Source organism: Mobula hypostoma, chromosome 1, assembly GCF_963921235.1.
Source record: "Mobula hypostoma chromosome 1, sMobHyp1.1, whole genome shotgun sequence".
Taxonomy (NCBI): domain Eukaryota; kingdom Metazoa; phylum Chordata; class Chondrichthyes; order Myliobatiformes; family Myliobatidae; genus Mobula; species Mobula hypostoma.
Genome location: NC_086097.1, coordinates 33418501 through 33441579, shown reverse-complemented (window position 1 = coordinate 33441579; position 23079 = coordinate 33418501). Strand labels below are relative to the sequence as shown.

At 46.3% G+C, this 23079-nt stretch overlaps 1 protein-coding gene across 2 annotated transcripts in view; it reads left to right on the top strand.

The window, feature by feature from the left end:
• Positions 1 to 5098: 5098 nt before the first annotated feature.
• The window catches only part of tgfb3 (transforming growth factor, beta 3), a 28129-nt gene continuing 10148 nt past the window's right edge, over positions 5099 to 23079 (top strand). The window contains exons 1-4 of one of the 2 annotated variants that reach the window (XM_063046031.1): positions 5100 to 5749; positions 15996 to 16156; positions 16680 to 16809; positions 20906 to 21010. In XM_063046031.1, coding sequence (XP_062902101.1) covers positions 5404 to 5749; positions 15996 to 16156; positions 16680 to 16809; positions 20906 to 21010 — 742 coding nt within the window. In that variant the 5' untranslated portion in view covers positions 5100 to 5403. Of the gene's footprint in view, positions 5750 to 15995; positions 16157 to 16679; positions 16810 to 20905; positions 21011 to 23079 lie in introns of both variants that reach the window. The other variant, XM_063046041.1, reaches the window with a different exon arrangement.

The following is a 23079-nucleotide window of genomic DNA, read 5'->3' as shown; positions in this document are numbered from 1 at the left end:
GCACAATGACAATAAAAGTTTAATCTAATCTAATCTAATCTGACCTGAAAAGCATGAGACTTTTAGATATTGTTTCAGATTTGTTTCGGGGGAATTTAGTGGGTATACTTCCTGTCTCTTTGCTCCACACTCCAGCTCAGTAAGTGTCAGTAATGCACCTTATGTTGGTCTGACAGTCGCCATTAAATTTACAAGAAAAAGAAGAAAACATCACTTTCCTCTACCACTCCTCCGAGGTAGCTTCCTCTCACTACCACCCATACTTCCTCCAACATCCCTCCCTCCCATAACTCACTCACCACTTCTCCACCCCTTCACCCACCCGCAACACCTCTCTTGTCCCATATCTCCCTCACCACTCCTGCAACAGCTCCTCTGAATCACCCCTCCAACACCCTCCCTCACCCTTCCCCAGTACACTTCTGATCTTCCTCTTCTTCACACTTTCCCTTTACCCCTCCCTCACCTACACAACTCTCTCACCACCCACCCTCCATCCTCACTTCCCTCCTCCCTCACCCTTAACACAGTTCAAACCTCCCCTTACTTCTTCCCTCTTACCTCATCCTCTGTCCTTTGTTTTTATCCATCCCTCAAGTTCTTCACCCAACACCTCCCTCACTAACCTACTCATCCTCCAACACACTTTTGTCCTTCCTCAACACACTCTTAACCTCAATTAGCCTCCCTCACCCCATTGCCTCTCACTCACCGAGAGGGCCTGTGAGCTCCTAGTTCATTCTCAGTACAACCACACACCTTGGAGTGGTGAACTCTGTTGGGGTAAGAATCACGGCTCCCAGTAAGTGTGCAGCAAGATTCCACAGAAAGAGGCAGCAGTTTCGAGGGTCACACTGAGTGAGGGGCAGTTCTGAGCGAGGCTCACACTGTGGGAGGGGCAGCACCAAGTGAGGGTCATAATGGGGGTGCAGTACTGAGGGAGGGTCACACTGGGAGGGCGGTTTTGAGGGAGCAGTGTATGTCTTTCTCTGTTTCAGAATCAGAATTAGATTTATTATCTGACATGTTGTAAGATGTGTTGTTTTGCTGCAGCAGTACAGTGCAATATATAAAAATTATTATAAGTTATAATAAGAAATATACCAAAAAATTTAGTGCAAAATAAGAGAGATCAAAAAGCGACATAATGTTCACCAGAAATCTGATGGCAGGGGAGAAGAAGCTGGTCCTAAAACATTGGGAGTAGGTTTTCAGGCTCCTGTACCTCCTCCCTGATGGTAGTAATGAGAAGAGGACATGTCTTGGATGGCAAGGGTCCTTAATGATGGATGCTGCTTTCTTGAGACAACCACATATTGAAGATTGCCTCAGTAGTGGGAGGCTAGTGCCCATGATGGAGCTGGTTGAATCTACAACCCTCTGCATTGTTAAGCTCTGGTGTCTCCATACCGGACCCTGATGCAACCAGTCAGAATGATCTCCACAGTATATCTAGAGAAATTTGCTTAAGTCTTTGGTGACCTACTCAAACTCCTAATGAAGTATAGTCGCTGGTGTGCCTTCTTTGTAATTGCATTAGTATCAGACCAGGATAGATATTCAGAGATGTTGGCACCCAGGAACTTGTAGATGCTCACTCTTTCCACTGCTGACCCCTCAATGAGGATAGTGTGTGTTCCCTCAACTTCCCCTTCCTGAAGTTCACAATCAATTCTTTGGTCTTACTGATGTTGAGAGTGAGGCTTTTGCAACACCACTCAACCAGCTGCTCTATCTCACTTCTTTACACCTTCTCGTCACGATTGTGAGGAGATCCTGGAGTACTCCTATTAACTGTGCTTTTGAAGAGAGAGAGAGAAAGAGTTATTTACTACCGATATGTTGCTTTTGAAGAGAGAGAGAGAGACGAAGATTAATAGATGGACTGTCACTTTAAGGCATTGGAAGTAACTTTGGATTTTTACTGAGTTTGGAGTTGGAGACAGCACCACGCAGCTCGAAAGTTGCTATGGTGACCAAAGGCAGGTTGTTGATATTATTTTCAAGGACAGTTCGCTTGCTTGTGCATTTCTTCACAGACAAAGGAAGGAGAGACTCTTTGAATGACAGGTGATGCTCAGCACAGAGAAATAAATAGGAGGTCAGATGATACAGACCTCAAACACACGAACTGGACACTGAATGAGCATTGTTGTGCCCGCAGAGAAAGTAGGTTTTGGAGGATTGATCAGGCGGATCGATCTAAATTGCTATTCCAACGGTGAAGAAGGGGTTGACTGGTGGGGAGTTATCTATGTGTCCACCTTTGCTGGGGTGATAGCTCCACCACAGGAAAACTGGTCCCCCGGTTAAAGTCACAGTCGGTGACTTGTAAAGGATTTCGGAGGATGATGAGAAGATCGACAGCATCAGCTCACCTGAAGACTCGACTCACTCTCTCTCTCTCTCCCTCTCCATCACTACTCAACTAATTACCACAAACTGAACTGAACTGAACTTTACTCAACATTGTAAGACTGTATCTTTTTACCCCTAGACTTAAAGAAGCTTGGTTTTCATACATATATTTCCACACTTACTGATTTACGTACTTATATATATAATCATTGCTAACCTGTGTGATTTATTTACTTTTATATTACTGTATTGCATAGTTACTAATAAATATTATTAGTTTATAGTAGTACTGGACTCCAAAGTGTTTTCTATTTCTGCTGGTTCTTTATTCCCGTCACGGGGTATGTGACACAATCTGCAATTCAACAACAATTGTGTTATTGGCAAACTTTCTGAAGACATAGCTTAACCATTATTGGTCAACTGGTTAGCTGTTGGTTGACTAGTTAGCCATTCATCGACTGGTGAACCATTGAATGATAGGTTAGCCATTGGTTGACTAGTTTGGAATTGAATGATAGGTTAGCCATTAGGATAATTATGGTGGTTGAGCAGCTAGTTAGCCATTAGTCATTGGTTATCCATTCCAACTGGAGCACGCTGAAGTAAAGTGGGAATAGTAAGAAGTTATGTGAATATCGGGATTGGTGATGATAAATTCCCGGGATCTGATGCTTCCTTGTCTCTTATGGTAATGGCTGTCTCCATCCCTTTCCTCTTGACCATCACTGGGGAGTTTCTGATGTCTTCTGCCATGCTATACAACATTTCTTCCTGGTTTTCAGTCCCTATTCTCACCCACGAAGACAGCAACATTTCATTCATGGAATTAGTGAACATAAATCCATTAGTTTTAAGATACATCAGTCTACAGGATAGGATTCTAAAACGGAGCAGGGTTAATTTTGTCACAATTAGACAGGATCTAGCAGAGGTCGATGGGGTGATCTTATATGAAGGGAAAGGAGTGAATGGGTAGTGGAAGCTATCACAGATATGATATCAAGAGTCCTGGAGTAGCATGTTTCTGTAAGGGTGAAGGGTAAATCTGGCAAGTTTAGGGAACCCCAGCTGATGTGAGATATTGGGTTTCTGCTCAGGTAAAAGAAGTCAGGATGGAGTAAATCCTTTGATGATCATAAAGGGATTTAAAATATACTTAAGATGGTAATCAGTTGGGCAAAACGAAGGTATGAGATGGATGTAGCTGGTTAAGGAAAACCCCAAGAGGTTCCATAGCTGTATAAAGAGTAAAATGGTGGCGAAGGAGGGAATAACTTGCTTTGAGATTGGCAGGGCTATCCGCATCTTGAGCGACAGGAGATAGGTGGAATTTTTAATGACTATTTCTCCTCTGTGACTACTGAGAAGAAAATCGTGTTTGCACAAGAGATGAAGGAAACAAGCTGAGATCATTTGGAGGACATCCATATTATCAGGGAGGAAGTATTTGCATCCTTACAGCACATGAAGGCAGACAAGTCCCCATGCCCTCATAAAGTACATCCTCAGACTTTGTGGGAGGCTAGAGAGGAAAAGATAGCCAAAATGGTAGATGAAGGCAGGGTAGTGGATATTGTCCGTCTGGACTTTAGCAAGGTTGTACATGGTTGACAGGTCTGGAATTCAGGGAGAGTTCCTTGGGTGTATTCAAAATTAATTCAGAAATAGGAAGCAGAGAGTGGTGATTGAAGGTTATTTCTCAGAATGGAGGTTGGTGACTTGTGATGTGCCACAGAGGTCGGTGTTGGGACTGTATATATAATCATTATTGCTTATTTAGATAAGTGGGATTTGGATGTGGATGCACAAGGCTTGATTGGTAAATTTGAAGATGACATAAAATAAGGAGGTGTTGTTGATAGTGAAAGAGGTTATGAGGATTACAAGGGAATCTTGATCAGTTAGTGAAATGGGCTGAGGAATGGCAAATGGATTTCAGTACAGATAAGTTTGAGTGTTTGGGGCTTATACCATGAATGGTAGAGAACTAGGGAGTATAATGGAACGGAGAGATCTAGGACCACAAATGCGTAGTTCAGTAAAAGCAACACCACAGGCAGACAGGGTGGAGAAGAAGGCACAACTGGCCTTCATCAGTCAGGGCACTGAGTATAGAAGTCGGGACCTTATGTTGCAGTTGTACAAGCTCTGGTCCAGGTGGGGAGGGATTTCCCATGGCAAGGTCAAGTGTGTGTCGCCGTGATTTGTGTATCTGTAATGTGTGTGTCACTGTGATGTTTTCCTGTTGTGAGTGTGTGTGTGCGTGTCTGTGTAGATGTGATGTATCCCAGTAGTGTATATGTGTGTATGCCACTGTGATGCCTCCTATATGTGTATGTGTAAGTGTGTCTTGTGTACGTGTAGCATCTGTGTAGTGTATTTGTGTGTGGCTGCGCTGTATCCCTGTATTGTGTGTGTGTGCGCATTTGTGTTGCCTAGATGTGTGTATTTGTGTTTTTTGCTGTGTTTTCCCTGTAGTGTGTGCGGCTGTGATGCGTGTATCTGTGTAGAATGTGCATTCGTGCGTATTCTGTAACGTGTATTAATGTCTGTCAGTGTATATAAACTTCTGCGGGCGTCTCTGCCTGCTTGGGCCTCTGCTGCCGGAACGGCTGCTGTTGTTCCCCAGCTCCTGGCTGCCCTGTTGCTGATGACGCCGTGCCCACGGCCGGGCTCGATGATCCGGCCCTTCCGGAACGTCACCGCGGCGAGTATAAAAGGCTGGAAGTGGGAGGCATCGAGCTAGACTGCGGAGGGCGAGAGACAGCGAGTGGGATCGACCCTTTGTGCGGCGCTGGGTGTCGGAGGAGCTTGGTCCTGGGACAAGCGCAGACGGGAGCCAGCCGACCGTCATCGCTGGCCAGAGCTCGCACCACATCTGGGACGTGGGCGAAATTTGCGAAGTTGCTGGAAAGTCTGCGAAATTGCTGGAAAGTTTGTGAAGTTGCTGGAAAGTTTGCGAAAGTAGTGTAAGGTTGTTGGAAAGTTCGCGGAGTTGTGGAAACTCTGTGCGCGGGTGCGCGCCGCGCTCCCGGGACGATCATGTGTGTGCGGAGGCTGCTGCTGCTGTTGACCGCTTTGGACCTGGTGGCCGTGAGCCGACCGCTCTCCACCTGCTCCACGGTGGACACTGAACACGTGAAGAAGAAGCGTGTGGAGGCCATCCGCGGGCAGATCCTGAGCAAGCTGCGGTTCACCAGCCCCCCCGAGGAGCCGGGGCCCGCCGAGGTGCCGCCACAGGTCCTGGCCATGTATAACAGCACCCGGGAGCTGCTGCAAGAGCTGGGCAGGGACCGCGAACAGAGCTGTTTGACTCATAACACCGATTTCGAGTACTACGCCAAGGAGGTGTACAAGTTTGACATGATTCCCGGCCCAACCGTCGACAGTAAGTGAGGGTGGCAAATGCGAGTTCTAAACCCACCACCCCCTCCTCTCCACCTCTGGGTGGGCCGAGGGGGGCGTTCCGACGCCTGGCACCTGGCTGGGCTCTCAGTGCACACCCTCCCACACCTGATCACACAGCAGTGATCTGGGTAGGGAGGGTTTGAGACCGAGGCAGGGAACCCCAGCTGGTCACCTCCCACCTCCCTCCCCTCCCCTCTGCCTCTGGGACCGGCCGAAAGGGCGTCACCACACCTGGCTCACGTTGGTACACACCCTGTCACACAACGGTGTCGGGGTAGGGAGGGTTTGAGACTGAGGCTGGGACTCCCAACTGGTCACCTACCCCCCCCTCCCCTCCTTCCCCCCTCCCCCCTCCCCATTGCCCGCTGTCAGAGCTGCCAGTGTCTGGTCTGCTGCCAGCAGCAGGTGGGGCGCAAATGGAGGCAGGACAGTCCCAGCATTCCCAGGGATAGTGAAAGGCCTCTATCAAGAGCATAGGCCAGGGCTAGGCAGGGGAAGTGGGGACGGGCGCAAGTGTGCCCGGAGGTCAGTATCACCTCTGGTGTTGGGTCTATTGTCGGGATAGAGAGGAGCTTGGTATAGACTACACACCGAGTGACGCACCTGTCAGGCACTGAAGTGGATCTGTCCTGATGAGCAGATGTGCAGATCTGTAGCAAGCGGCATATGCTAATATTTGGCAACATCTGGTATAAGTGTACAAAATGTCTACGAATTCACTCCAGGGGTAAAACGCGGTGTGAAGTTCTCTCTACAGTGCCCATCCACGCACTCAGACACAGAATGATATTTCCTCCGCGCCGTTCCAATACACACTCAAAGTAAAGTTCCCTCTGCACCGTCCCATCACACACTCCCAGGGGTCAGACACAGGGTGAAGCTTCCTTTGCATCATCTTATTACACACCCTGGGTATAATATACAGTACACTGACTGCACACTTTCCCAGGATAGAGTGAAGACAAAGATTGAACGGTGGCTCTGTCCCTTTTCTCAGTGTGTTGGGCCGTATGATCTGTATCCCACACTCTGCCTGGGTGAATTAAAGTTTGCTTCACTGTGTGTGGCAGCTGTAGCAGTACTGGAGTTGTGTGTTGTTGGTAACAATCTGTGCAGTCTGTAGTACGAAAAGTTCACAGCTAGTTCCCTGGACAGATTTGACGTAGAACTCGGTACGTGAACAGCCGTTGCATAACCGCGGGCTGGCGGCGACCCCCTCCCGGAGCTGGGCTCTCGCCCCTCAGGCTGGCGGCGACCCCCTCCCGGAGCTGGGCTCTCGCCCCGCAGGCTGGTGGCCAGCAGAGGGAGCAGGCTGCTATCCGGAAGGAGGGCAGTATGTCAGCCAGGGATTCTTGTAGCCTCGGGTACGCGGCGGAGGGGCGTGTGCGCCCTAAACCCAGGCAGGGGACATTGGCACTTTGAGCGGACAGTGAGGGGGGCAGCGAGCGGACTCGGGTGAGAGCGAGGTCTCGCAGTGTCGTGATCTCTCTGACCTAATGGTAATTGACCAGGATGAATTGACAGTGTCGTCTACGAGGCAGCCGACTTCGCTGCGGTTCTCGGTACCGAGGTGCGTACCCACTGGTTATGGGGTTACACGGGAGCCCGCCGCATGCGTGATCCCACCCATGTGTGTATCTACACACCGGTGCAACCCTGCAGGTACCAGGACACATCTGAAAATCGCTGGCGGCTGTGCGCACCGCACATAATGTTGGAAGAGCACCGGGTCAGCCTCCCCTAGGGTTGGACTCACCGATCCAAATACCAGCAGCTGCTGCAGAGGGGTTGCGATTCACTTCCCTCCGAGATCCGCTGGCATGTTCACTACAGCCGTGTCGGCACCTCCCGAAGACAACGTGCCGCACTTACTTTTGAATCTATTGAAGTTTTCCAACTTATAGTAACTGTATCTGATCAGCGCAGATAGCAGTCCTACAATCGTACCGCGTGGGAGCAGACTCTTCAGGCCAACCGTTTGTCCAGGGAGCTGGATCCATCTGCCCGCGTTTGGCCCGTAGCCCTTTAATCTCTCATGTCCGTCTATTTACCTAAATAGCTTTTAAACATTGCTAGAGTTATGTGACTTTGGAACAGAGATGAGGAGGAATTTCTTTAGCCAGAGAGTGCTGAATCTGTGGAATTCATTGGCACAGATGACTTTAGAGGTCAAGTCACTGGGTGTATTTTAGCGGCGATTGATAGGTTCAGGGCATCAGGGTTATAGGAAAAAGGCAGGAGAATAGGATCAAGGGGGATAGTATATCACCCATGATGGAATGGTAGAGCAGACTTGATGGACCGAGTTCTGCTCCAATGTCTTATGGTCTAATGTGTCCACATCAACCAATATTTCAAATACACTCCACCCTTTGTGTGAAAAGCTGCCTCTGATGTCCCTTTTAAAATTCTTACCTCTGATTCTTAAAAACCTACACCTTATTGTTTTATCACCCCCTCACTGGGGGGAAAAGACTGTGTTTTCAAACTGTCTATGCTCCTTATGATCTTGTATACCTCTATCAGATCACCCCTTAATCTGTCACATTCCAGGGAATAAAGTTCTAGTCTACTCAACCATTCCTTGTAACTCAAGTCCCCAAGTCCTGGCAGCATCCTGGTAAAACAAGATACTCTGCAGATGCTGGAAATCTAGAGTAACACACAAGATGCTGGAGCCACTTAGCAGGTCAGGCAGCATCAATGGAAAGGAATAAGGAGTCAACGATTTGGGGCAAGACCCTTTATTAGAAATGTCAACTCATTAGTCCTTTCCAAAGATGCTGCCTGATCTGCTGAGTTCCTCCAGCATTTTGTGTGTGTAACATCCTGGTAACTTTTTTTCTGGTAACCCTTTCTAGTTTCATAGCATCTTTCCTGTAACAGGGTGACCAAAACTGTACACAGTAGTACAAATGCCGCCTCACCAATGTCTTTTATAACTACAAGATACTAAATGCCCTGACTGATGAAGACCAGTGTGCCAAATACCTTTTTTTTAAACCACCTGACCTATTTGTGACACCACATTCAGTGAACTATGCATTGCATACATAGGTCACTCCCCAGGGCCCTACCATTCACTGTATAAGGCCTATCCTGGTTTGATCTCTCAAATGCAATCCCTCATAGAACAGTACAGCACAGTACAGGCCCTTCAGCCCACAATATTGGGCCAAACTTTTAACATACTCCAAGATCAATCTAACCTTTCCATTCTTTATATAGCCCACCATTTGTCTTTCATCCATGTGGCTATCTAAGTCTTAAATGTCCCTGAAGTATCTGCCTCTACCACCACCTCCAGCAGTGCATTCCAGGCACCCAATACTCATTTTGTATAGGAAAAAAACTACTTGTAACATCTCTGCTAAACTTTCCTCGACTCACCTTAACCAAATATCCTCTGGTTTTAGCCATTTTCAATCTCTAGCTACCCACTCAATCTAGGCCTCTTAACAATCTTTTACTCTTCCATCAAGTCACCTCTCTGGCAAGTTCCCTCTGCACCTCCTCGAAAGCTTCTTCATCCTTCCTATAACGAGGCAATCAGAACTAAACACAATATTCCAAGAGTGGTCTAATCAGAGTTTTATAGAGCTGTAGTTCACATTTATGTGGATTGAAAGCCATTTGCCAATCCTCTGCCACATACCTATTCATCATGTCTCCTTGTGATTTTTCAAATCTAATGTGTTCTTGGTAATACGAGGGGCTATAATTTTAATGTGATTGGAGGAAAGTATGGGGGGGATGTCAGAGGTAGTTTTTTTACAGAGTGGTGGGTGCATGGAATGCACTGCCAGTGTTGGCAGATGCATTAGGGACTTTTAAGAGACACTCAGATAGGTACTTAGATCAGAATCAGGTTTAATATCACTGGTATATGTTGTAAGATTTTTGTGGCAGCAGTGTAGTGCAGTGCATGATAAAACAAACTACAAATTACAATAAGAAAAAAGATATATAAATTAAATAAGTAGTGCAAAAGAAAGCAAAAAAAAAGTGAGTGGAAAAATCTGTTCCTAAAACATCGAAGGTACATCTTCAGGTTCTTGTACCTCATCCCTGATGAGAGATTGGGGTCCTTATGATGGATGTAACCTTTTGAAGATGTCCTCAATGTTGAGGAGGCTAGTGCCCATGATGGAACTGGCTCTGCAACTTTTTCCAGTCCTGTGCATTGGAGCCTCCATACCAGGTGTTGATGCAATGAGTCAGAATGCTCTCCACAGTACATCTGTAGAAATTTACTGGGGTTTTTGGTGACATATGAATCTCTGAAAACTCCTAATAAATATAGCTGCTAATGTGCCTACTTTATAATTGCATTAATATGTTGGGCCCAGAATAGATCTTCAGAGATGTTGACTCCCAGGAACTTGAAGCTGCTGATCCCTCAATAAGGACTGGCAGGTGTTCTCCCAACTTGCCCTTTCTGAAGTCCACAGTCAATTCCTTGGACTTACTGATGTTGAGCGCAAGGTTGTTGTTGTGACACCACTCAACCAGCTGATCTGTATGCCTCATCTTCATGGTTGCAATCAACAGTTGTGTCAAATAATAAATTTATAGATAGGGTTTGAGCTGTGCCTAGTGATACAGTGATAAGTGTAGAGAGAGTGGAACAATGGACTAAGCACACATCCTTGAGGTGCACCTGTGCTGATTGTCAGTGAGGGGGAGAAGTTATTTCTGATCAGCACTGACCATCTTCTAATTTGGAAGTCAAGGGTCCAATTGGAGAGGGAGCAACAGAGGCCCAAGTTTTGAAGCATATTGATTAGTACTGAGGGGTTGCTGGTCTTGAATGCTGAGCTGTAATCAATGAACAGCAGCCTGACGTAGGCATTGCTATTGTCCAGGTGGTCCAAGGCCCAGTGGAGAGCCAGTGAGATTGCATTTGCTGTAGGCCTGTTGTGGCCGTAGGCACATTGCAGCAGTTCCAGATCAATGGGAGCTGGGCAGAGACGACTTCAGGCAAGCCTGGTTGAGGTGCCCAGCGATGATGAAGAAGCTGTTGGGGTGTGCTGTTTCATGGCTGTGGTTATGGCACCCAGTTCCTCAAGTGGCAGCTTGATGTGTACATGAGATGAGCTGGAGACTGCGGTCAGGAAGGTAGTGGAGCATCCTGTGAAGGGTAGAGCAGTCTGTACGGCATTGCTGGCGGTTCCAGGTTGGGGTGGCGGGGAGAGGTCGTGCAGGAATGAGACAGGACTTCCACATTTGTCCAAAATGACCTTGCCATAAAGCTGCTGTTGCTGCCTTTTCCCTTATCCAAGTACTGCCATCTGGATAACACAGGAAGACAATCCCTTGGGAAGAGTCCACAGCAGTCCCACAACTCTCTCTGATAAAGCAACTAAACCATGAAGCCTGCTGTCTGCTTTTCCAGTAATTGTACCTAGCCCAGGAGAATTTGAGGGAGTGCGGTTCATTCTCCCAGCACTTCAGTCTTTACTGGTCTTCCCGGCAACTACTATTTTTGTCACAGTAGAGCCCGCCCAACCCTTCCAGGTGCTGTACTTGTGTTTGGGATCAGGTCCATCGACTTTGTTGACTGTAGGATCACTCATGCTTTTCAACAGCCCGTTCTATTTCTGTTGTACTTCTGGCTGTGGGCTTAAAGATCAAAACATGAACTTATAAGCATTCTCCTGTATGCTGTCTGCAAAGTCTCACCTTTGTCTGGCAGTGTTCTTAGAAGTTCTATAATAACAACAGTATAGGAGGCACGATAGTGTAGTGCTTTACACCGCCAATGATCAGCAATAGGGGTTCAATTCCTGCTGCTGTTTGTAAGTAGCTTGTATGTGACTGCATGGGTTTTCTTCATTTGCTCTGGTTTCCTCTCACATTCCAAAGAGTTACAGTTATGGTTAGTGAGTTGTGGACGTGCTATGTTGGTGAGTTGTGGACGTGCTATGTTGGTGAGTTGTGGACGCGCTATGTTGGTGCCAGAAGTGTGGCGACACTTGCCTCAACCAATCCTTGCTGATTTGATTTGACAGAAATGAAGCATTTCATTATATGTAAACTGGATCAGCAAATTTTCAAATGACTTCAAGATCGGAAGTATAGTGGACTGCAAGGAATGCTGTCAAAATTTGCAGTAGTTTCTGGACCAGCAGGAAGAATGGCAGATGGAATTTGATGCAGACCAGTGTGAAGTGTGGAACTTTGGTAGGACAAACCATGGTAAGATTTAGACAGTGAATGGTAGGGCATTGAGGAATGTAGTAGAACAGAGGGATTTAGCACTACAGATCCATAATTCCTTGAAAGTGGCATCACAGCTAGATAGGGTCATAAAGAGAACTTTTGGCTAATTTGCCTTCATAAATCAAAGTGTTGGGTTCAGGAGTTGGGGGGTGTTATATTGAAATTGAATAAGATGTTGCTGAGGCCAAATTTGGAGTATTGTTTGCAGTACCGGTCACCAACCTGCATGAAAGATATTAATAAATTTGAAAGAGTAGAGAAAATTTACAAGAATTTTGCTGAGTCTGTTAGACCTGAGTTATAGGGAAAGGCTAGTATTTTATTCTCTGGAGTGTAGGAGAATGAGAGGAAATTTGATAGAGGTATACAAAATTACAAGGGATATTGATAGGGTAAATGCAAGCAGGCTTTCTCCATTGAAGTTGGGTGAGACTAGAACTAGAGGTCATGGGTTAAGGGATAAAGGTGAAACATTTAAGAGGGAATCTGAGAGGGAACTTCTTCACTCAGGGTTGTGTGAGTGTGGAATGAGCAGCTAGTGCAAATGCTGGATACAACCTTGACTGCAACATTTAAGACAAGGTTAGATAAGCACATGGATGGCAGGGTTATGGAGGGCTATGGTGCATGGGACTAGGCAGAATAATCGTTTGGCACAGACTAGATGGGCTGAAGGGCCTGTTTCTGTGCTGTGGTGCACTGACACCGTCTCTATATTTCAATGTACACGTGATAAATAATCTTGAATCTTAAGTGTGGGTTGTCGTGTTTGGCAGATATGGGGAGGAGAGGCTTTCCTGCTCTGTTTTATGTTCTATGTAAAATGAGAGTGGCTTCATTACTGTGACACTTCAAAGGGAAGTCACTGCATCTTCACTCACAACTTTGAACATTTTCCTTTCACCTATTTCACTTAACACCTGCTGGTTTGTACTCTGTTCCTCTCCCCCACATTCTTATTCTGGCTTCTGCCCCCTTCCTTTCTAGTCCTGATGAACAGTCTTGGCCTCAAATATCAACTCCTTACTCCCCTCTATAGATGCTGCCTGACTTGCTGAGATCCTACAGAATTTTATATGGTATTCTGGGTTTCCAGCATCTGCAAAATCTTTTGTGTTTAACACTTTCCCTCTGTCAAGGGGTTTGGCTGGGCTCTGAATCATTTCCCGTTCTCCTTTCCCTCAAAGTCAGAATATTTATGACTCTCCAATCCTGTGAACTTTCCTTATGCAGTGAATTTTGGAAAAATAAAATCCAAGGCATTAACCATGGCATTGGGCTCATCACTTAAACTCCTTGGATGAAGTTGTTGTGGAGCCAGACACCTGTCAGTTCACAGTTCACTCAGTCCCATAGCCCTGGTGATGTCCCCTACTTCCCACTGCCAGACTAACCATAGTATCGGGGATGCTACTGTGGCCTCTGTAGTGAAGTCTGCTACTGAATCTTTGTTTAATCCATTGGCTCTCTACTTGGTTTTCATTATTAATCCATCACATTCATTGTATTGAGCACAGAAACAGGCCATTCAGTCCAACAGGTCTGTGCTGACCACCTTGACTATTTATACTAATCCCACTTAGAACAGTACAGCATAGAAACAGGCCATTCATCTCAACAGGTCCGTGCCAACCAAGGTGCCCCATTCAAGCTAGTCTCATTTGCCAGCGTTAGGTCCATAACCTTCTAAACCTTTCCCAATCCATTTACTTGTCCAACTGTCTTTTTCATGTTGTTAATCTACCTGCTCCAACGTTTCCTCCGGCAGCTCATTCAATAAAACCTATTAGTTGATTTATTATTATTATTGTCACATGTACTAAGATACAGTGAAAAGCTTGTCTTGCACACTGTTTATTACACAGTGCATTGAAATAGTACAAGGTAAAACAGTAACAGAATGCAGAATAAAGTGTAACAACTACAGAGAAAGTACAGGTGAATGTGAACAATAAGATGCAAGATCATAACAGGGTGGATTGTGAGGTCAAGAGTTGATCTTACTGTACAAGGGACTTATTCAATAACTGTGGCAAAAGCTGTCTTTGAGCTTGTTGGTACATGTTTTCAGACTTTTGTATCTTCTGCTCAATGGGAAAGGAGAGAAGAGAGGATGCCCAGGATGGGTGGGGACTTTGACTATGTTGGCTGCTTTACTGAAGTTTAAACTATCCATGGAGGGGAGGCTGGTTTCCATGATGTGTTGAGCTGTGTCCAAAATTCTCGCCACTTTCTTGTGATTACGGACAGAGCAGTTGTGTTCCAAACTGTGATGCATCAGATCTTTCTTTAAAAATCGGTGAGAGTTGCTGGGGCTATGCTGAATTTCTTCAGCCTCTTGAGGGGGAGTAGAGGTTGTTGGTGAGCCTTTTCGGCCATGGCATCTATGTGGTTGGACCAGGACAAGATATCAGTGATGTTCACTCCTAGGAACTTGAAGCTCTCGACCTTTTTGACCTCAGGATCATTGATGAGCATGTGAACCGCCCACTTTTTTGTTTTGCTGATGTTGAGGGAAAGGTTGCTGTTATGACACGATATCACTAGGGTCTCTATCTCCTCCCTGTACTCAAGCCTCATCGTTATCTGAAATACAGCCCACTGTATTTCAGTGGTATTATCTGCAAACATGTAGCTGGAGTTAGCGCAGAATTTGGCTATGCAGTCATGAGTGTACAGGGAATAGAGAAGAGGGCCGAAGTTGCAGCCTTGTGGAGCACCTGTGTTGCGAATAATTGTGGTTTGTTGGTCAGGAGGTTGAGGATCCAGTTTCAGAGGGAACTCTGTGGTTCATGTTACGTGTGTTTCTGCTTTTTCTTTTCTTTTAAATTGTTATTTTGTGCGATTTTGATCAGGGTGCTTCGCCCTGGACTGTCTCTGCAGCCTGCAGTCAATAACCAACACAGTGCTAAGTTGAACTGAAACTGAACATTCCTAGACTATTTCAAAGCCTCTCTGGTTTGATGTTTAATATTCTGAGTGTTATTCACTTGTTTTTTTGCCTTTTGCTCGATTTGTTCTTTTTTCCATGCGTTGGATGTTTTATGTTTTCTTTGAACGGTGGTTTATTTATTTTGTGGCAGCTTGCAGGAGGACAAACTCAGAGTGGTATACTGCAAACATGCTTTGATAATAAAAGTACCTTGAATCTTTGGACTCCCAGATCTCACAGTTTGATGACAAGTTTATTTGGAATTATAATATTGAAAGCCAAGCTGTAGTCAGTATAGTCTAATGTAGGTATATATCTGAACTTCTAGGTCCCTCTGTTCCACATCACTCCCAAGGGCACTACTATTTACTATAAAACTATTTCTCAGCCCACTTACCTAGCTGATCAAGATTCCTCTGGTGTCTGTCCAGAAGGTTCCTGTCACCACCATCTCCTCTGGCAGCTCATTCCAAATACCAACTACTCAGTGTGAAAATGTTATCCCTTGGATCCCCTTTGAACCTCCTCACTCACGCCTCAAACCTATGCACTCTTACTTTAGACGCCCTATCCTGTATCATTATATTACAGGATTTCGTAAGGTCACTCCTTAACCTCTGAGTCTGCAAGGAAGACAGTCACAACCTGCCCAGTCTTCCCTTGTAACAGGAGCCCTCTAGTCCCAGTAACACCCTTGTGATTCTTTCCTGTGGCTAATCACCCCATTCCTACTGTGTGACAACAAAGCAGCACACAAGTGCAGCCTAACCAAGGCGTCATTCAGCTACAATGTGAGATCCCAATTCTTGTACACAGTACCTCAGGCAACAGTGTTATATTCCTTCCTCAGCCAACCTTCTACATCAACCCCCCGAGCTCCTGGATTAGAACCCAGCCTGTAACCCACTCCTGGGGATCTGTTACTGGGCATATAAAACCCCAACTCAAACCCTGGGTTTGATCCCAGCCATTATTGTGGACTGGGTATCTATTACTCTATAGATTCCCACTCCTGTAACCTATTGTTCTGACCCTGAGCTGTACTGTAACATGGACCCAATGTGTTTTCCAGATGATGTCAGTTCGTGTCGTGGCATTACTTCCAAAGTTTTCCGTTTCAATGTGTCTTCCATGGAGAAGAATGTTTCCAATCTCTTCCGGGCAGAATTCCGTGCGCTGCGTGTGCCAAACATCAGTGCCAAACGGAGCGAGCAGAGGATTGAAGTCTATCAGGTACAGACTGTGTTGGTTGGAGCCACACACCCTGTCTCCCCTCACCCTCTGTCACCTCCCCCCCCCATCTGCACCTTCTCCCTTCTCGTCTCTCCCTCCATCTGTACCTGCTTCTTCTTACTCCCTCAATGTACATCTTCCCTCTCTCCTTCTGTCTCTCTCCACCTCCAAATTCCTCCTCCCTTCATCTGTACCTTCTCCACTACACCCCCCACCTTCACCTAAACCTGACCCCTCTCCCCTCTCTCCCCAGAGTGGGAGGATCCCGCTGCTTGCTGCCTGTCCCATTCCATGCCTGGGGAGGGGTCTGGGACTGGTGCTGGGCAGAGGGATGGATTAACTCTGGTTATGGAACTGGGTTATAGGGGTAAGGTGATCTGACATGGGGTGCGCAGTATGGGTCAGATGGAGAGTCCTGTGTGGGGTGTATGAACTGTGCACAGGGTATGAACCATGTGTGAGGCGTAGGGACTGTGTGTGGGGCATACGTACGAACAGGTCAGTTACACTTGTTCCCCGTCAGATCCTCAAGCCAGACGACCACATCACCAAGCAGCGGTACATCGCAGGGAAGGTGGTCCTTACCAAGGGCTTTAGCGAATGGGTCTCCTTTGATGTCACCGAGAGCGTGAAGGAATGGCTTATCAACAGAGGTGAGGATCACATCGGAGCTACACCTGTCAAACTTCGGGACGGGGCCGAGCACAGTGACCAGTGGAGAGGGAAGGGGTGTAGGGAGAGAGATGTGGGTGGGGTGTGGGAGAGGGGCTGAGGGGGGAGGCATGCGGGGGAGAGGGGATGAGAAGTGTTGAGAGTTGGGGATGGGGAAAAGGGGCTGAGGGGGTGGGAGATGTTGAAAATTTGTTAGGGGATGGGAGTGGTGTCAGGGAGAGAGGTTGGGGTGTGTGGAGAGGGGGAGTGGGGAGAAGGTGAGGCAGATAGAGTAAGGGGTATGTGTGGGGTGAGGGGTAAAGGTAGGCTAGGTTGGGGAGGAGGATGTGGGGGACAGTTGTGGGGAGAGAGTGTGGGAAACAGATGATGTGACCCATTACTATTTGGGGAAATGGTGAGCACTGAAAGCTGAACCCATCAGATGGTCAGCAAGGAGAGCAGGGAGCTGCAGGCAATGGTCAGTGTGGGGATGATGTTGCTGCTCACAGCAGCTTGGGGTCACCTGGTGCTCTGAGCACAGGGACCTGCAGCGCAATTGGCCATTGTCCAGTTTGTCTGTTATGGGGACCACCTTGTGAACCAAGGTTTGGAATCAATGACACTGATGATTTGTGTGTTATCTTTGCATTATCCTTGGTCTGTGTTTGTTGGCTGTGGTTCAGTGGCCTTAGTTTGAGGTTTACGTTGTATTGTGTTGCATTTCCGCAATGTGGAAAGGTGAAGTTGGATGATGGTGGGTTCTCCTGGACCCACATTGTATGGGAGATGTGTTGAGTTTGAATTGCGAGTGGAACTTGATGGAAGCCAATGGTTTCTATTGTGGTCTCTCAGTGTCCATGTGTAATGCGAAGCCTTCAACTGTGTTCAATGATGCTGCATCCATGTGACTTCTGTTTGGACAATGTTAGATATCAGTTGGCTTGATGGGATTGCACTGTGAATTTGTCAGATTATTTGAATTTGTCATGGATTGTGGAAAATTTTTGTGTTCAACTGTATACGAAGTCATAGCACAGAAACAGGCCACTTGATTCAAGTGGCCCATTTCAACCACACCATCCTCCCTGCTAGTCCCACTTGCCCACATTTGGCCCACAACCCTCCAAATCCCTCTCCTCCATATACCCATCCAAATGCCTCTTAAATGTTGCGATTGTATCTGCCTCAACTACTTTCTCTGGAAGCTCATTCCAGGTACTCTCCTGTGTAAGGAAGTTACCTCTCAGGTCGCTTTCCTCTTACCCTGTATATGTGCCCTATAGTTTTGGACTCCCCAATCCTGGAGAAAACATACTCCTCACAATTTTATAAACTTCTATGTTACCCTTCATTCTTCTGCACTACAGGGAATGAATATCCATCGTGGCCAATCTCTCCCTGTAGCTCACACCCTCTAGTCCAGGCAGCATCCTCGTAAGTCTCTCCTGCACCCTCTCCAGTTTGATATCTTGTCTATACAGGGTGACAAAATCAGTACAAAATACTTCAAATGCAGGCTTATCAGCAGCTTGTATAACCGCAACATAATGTCCCTACTCCTAAGCTTGAGGCCCTGACCGATGAAGGCCAGCATGCTAAAAGCCTTCTTCACCTTTCTGTCTACTTGCATGGCTGCTTTCAGTGAATTGTGTGCTTGAACTTCCCATTCCCCATTCCACAGTGCTTGTCAATGCCATGCCATGATTGTATACTCTACTTTGAACATCCAAAATGCATCACCTCATATTTACCCAAGTTGAAATCCATTTGCTATTCCTCAGTCCATTTCACTAACTGATCAACATCTCTTTGTAATACATTGTAACCTGCTTCACTATCAACAAGACCCCCTAATTTAGAATCATCAGCAAACTTGTGCATTCACGTCCAAGTTATTTATATAAATAATGAATAGCAGACACCCCACAAGTCACAGGCCTCCAGTCGGAGAATTGAGCTTCAACTATCACCCTCCGCTTCCTACTGTCCAGCCAATTCTGAATCCACCTTGCTAGCTCCCCCAGATCCCGTATGACCTAACCTTCCAGATCAGCCTGTCACGTTGTTCCATGGCCTCCTCTTACTGCCACAATAAGGCCACTCTCAGGCTGGGGGAGCAACACCTCATATGTCGTCTAGATAGCCTCCATTCTGATGGAATAATTCATTTATTCCAACTTCTGGATTTTTTCCCACCTTCCCCCTTTCCTCTTCTTCAATTTCCCACTCTGGTTCCCCTCTTACCTCTTCTCTTCTCCTCACCTCACCTGTCTATCACCTCTGCCTAGTGCCCTTTCTCCCATTGTCCACTCTCCTGCTCCCAGCAGTTTCCTTCTTTTTCAGCCCTTTACCTTTTCCACCTAGCACCTCCCAGCTTCTCACTTCATTTACCTGCCAGCTTCTTCCCTTCCCCACACCTTCTTATTCTGGCTTCTTCCCCCTTCCTTTCCAGTCCTGATGAAGGGTCTTGGCCTGAAACGTTGACTGTTTATTCGTTTCCATAGATGCTGCCTGACCTGCTGAGTTCCTCTGGCATTTTGTGCGTGTTCCGCCAGCACTTACAGCATCTGTGGAATCTCTTGTGTTTATGATTTGCTATCCCCTTAGTTACCTCTTTGGAAATACTCTAAAATATATTCATCAGGCATGACCTCCCACACACAAAACCATGCTGACTATTCCTGATCAGGCCTTGACTATCCAAGTGATGGTAGATTTTGTCCCTCAGAATTCCCTCCAGTAACTTCCTTAGAACTGAAGTCAGGTAACAATGGAACATTAGCCACCCTCCTCCAGTCTTCTGCAACTTCAGCAGTGAGTAATGACAAAACAAATAACTCTACAAGGGTCTCCGCGATTTCGTCTTTGGCCTCTCATAAGGTCCAGGGTTACACTTTGTCAGGCTCTGATTTGCCCAGCTTAATGCACTACAAGACTGCAAAAACCTCCTTCCTTGTAATAGGCATATGATCCAAAAACTGACCACTCGTTACCCTCATTTCTTTGGCATCTGTGATATTCTACTTAGTAAACACTAAGGAGAAAAGTACATTAAAAATCACAGCCCTCTCCTGCAACTTTACACATAAATGGCCCTGATGGTCTTTAAGAAAACTTCGTGTCTCCCTAGTTACCCTTTTACTGTTAATATAACTGAAGGATCTCTTGGGATTATTTTTAATCTTGCTTGTCAAATCCATCTCGTTCTCTCTTTTTGCCTTCCTGACTTCCCTCTGAAGCCTGTTTATAATATTTTTATTTTCGTTGAAGGATTCATTTGTACCCAGCTGCCTAAAAGTGATGATCTAAAAAAGGTATTAAGGCTTGTCTTTTTCTGACTAGAGCCTTGATATCTCTTTATCAGCCAGCGTTCCCTGAAATTCATATGTCTACCCTTCACCTTAACAGGAATATGCTGCCCTAGATGCTTGATCTGACTCTTTTAAAAATTGTCAGCTGTTCCTTTGCCTTTATAAAGAGTCACCCAGTCAACAACCTAATGCCCTCAAAGTTGGCTCTGATCCAGTTCAATTCTTTGCCCTCTGGACCTGTTCTGTCTTGTTTCCTTAGCTATTTAAAAACTAATAGAACTATGGTCACTGGACCCAAATTTCACTAACTGCCCCTTGAGCTACTAGTCTATATTTGATGTTGTTCAGGCAGCGTTGGGTTTGTGTTGCTGCTTTGTTAGCCTATGGAGTTTGGTTGGATAATGTAGATACGAGAGACTACAGATGCTGGAATCCGGAACAACAGATGCAGAGTCTGGATGCAGGGGCTCAACCCGAAATGTGGACAATTCCTTTCCTCCCACAGAAGCAGCTCTGCCCACTGAGATCGACCAGCAGATTGTATGCTGGCTGAATTATGTTGCATGTGTTAGCTTTAGTTGGATCTGCGGAACATTTTGTTAGGGGGCATTTTGTGTTTGTGGTGGGCTGTGTTGGAGGGTGTTGGTTTCATTGTGTAGTAATGGGCTATTATTCAATGTATCCATGGGACATGGTGAGATCGTGTGTTACCTGTGTTGGACTGGACTGGGTCAGTTGTTGGTGATTTTCTGTCTTCGTTGGGATCTAACTAGCTTGTGTTTTGCAGACACGAATCTTGGTCTGGAAATTAGCGTTCATTGTCCTTGCCATACATTCCATGCCAATGGTGTCATCTCTGCAGAAGGGGAAGTTCTGGATGTGAAATTTAAGGGTAGGAACTGAATAATGTTTTTCTCTTGGACTGGTTTCCTCCCTCCCCAACCTCGCAACCCGACTGCTTTCCCTCAAAGTCTCACTCTCTCCCCTGTTCCCTCCTATCCTTTGGTCCCACTCCCAACATCCCCCTTCCCTTCTTCCACCCTCTGATTAGGTGTAAACTCATGAACTGCCTATGTTGGTGGTGCTGTTTGGGGGTTATTGTTGGGATAAGACAATGTCACACTAATGGAACTGGTGAAGCTGCCCCTGGGGGCTGTGTAGGACTTGGATGTGGAGGCACGGGCATGCATAAGTGATCAACTTCAGTAAACTGCGGATGCTGGAAACCGGAGATAAACATAGGACAGTACAGACCTTTGACCCAGAACGTTGTTCTGACCTTTTAACATACTTCAAGATCAATCCAACCCTTCCATCCCCACTACTCTGTTTTTAAAAAAAATCTTCCTTTCACATCCCAAATATACTTTCCTGCAATCACCTTAAAATTATGTCCCCCTAGTATTAGCTCTTTCTGCCCAGGAAAGAAGCCTCTGGCTATCCACTGTATCTGTGCCTCTTATAATCTCATACAACCTCTCAACCTCCTTCACTCCAAAGAGAAAAACAGTAGCTCACTCAACTTTTTCTCATAAGACATGCCCTCTAATCCAGGCACCATCCTGGTAAATCTTCTTTGCAAATTCTCTAAAGTCTCCACATCCTTCCTATAATAAGGTGACCAGAATTGAAAACAATACTGCAAGTAAGGCCTAACTAGAGTTTAATAGAGCAGCAACCTGTTCAAGTTTAATTGCCATTCATCCATACATGAATATAGCCAAATAAAACAGTGATACTCCAGGGCCAACATTCAAAACACAGTATCAACAGTCACACACAACTTATAAAGATATAACATCTATATAGTCCAAGACCCTGAGTCCATGAATATTGCAGCAGTCTGCAGCTGAACAAAATACAGCTTGTCTTCTGCCAAGTGAGCACCTGGGGGCAGTACTGACCCCAGCTTGGATGCTGCGCCATACCACCTCCGGTGGAGCGCCCCAGTACTGACACCTCTCTCCTCGGCAGCTTGAGGCCTAGTCCTCACTATGATTGAGGCCATGAAGCTCCCCTGGCATGGGCCAATAAATCAGTGAATCAGACTTGCAGAACTCCACATCAACAATGTCCAGCAGGCTCTCGTGATCACAAGAAAAGTGACTAAGACAACCACTTGCTGTTAGACTGCACACTGCCTTTGCGTACCGATCCCTCCACCTCACTGATGCAGGTAGTAGCACAATCCACATCAAGTCCAGCTCCTTCAGTTTCTCCACCAATGTGCAACTCACTGATGGGGTAGACTTGCAGTACTTCCTTAATGTCCAGCAGGGTCTTGCAATAGTAAAAAAAAACATTTATAAAAGACATAACACCTCTGGATGACCCCATAGAAGCTGCAGCAATTGAACGCACCGCCATCTTGAAAGATATAATCCAAATGGGGCCATAAAAACAGAAAAACTCAGCAGACTGAGCAGCATCCGTGGGAAGAGAAAATGAATATATGTTTTGGATCAGATAACTGGGAATGGGATAACAAAAGGTCGTTAAGCCCACGTGACGGATGTCTCTGCTGGGATTTTTCCCTTGTCCTTTACTCTCTGGAAGTGGACATTGTACCCAGCCTGACTTACAGGCCATGTCCTCCTACTGTGCATTTCACAACTCCTACATCCTTTAGTCCACATTCTCCCTCTTCCACTCAATGACCAAAGAAACTTTGTTTACGGCTGATGCCATGGTCATCCTGAGACATTTCCCCATCCACACCCTCTCTGTTCACAGACCTGTACCTCACTGGGGAGTGAAGGTCCCCAAGAAGGGTGATGAGCAGAGGACTGGAATGGATGCGAGGACAGAGGACGGCAGTGTCTACCCACAGAGATTTCCTAGGATGCATTGTCTGAAGGTGCAGTAGATGTGATGGGAGGTTCTGAGAGGCATGGGATGTAGAGGAGGAGGTGAGGGTGAGGGTGCACTGTGGAGAGTGGAGGGGGTAGATGGATGGGCTGG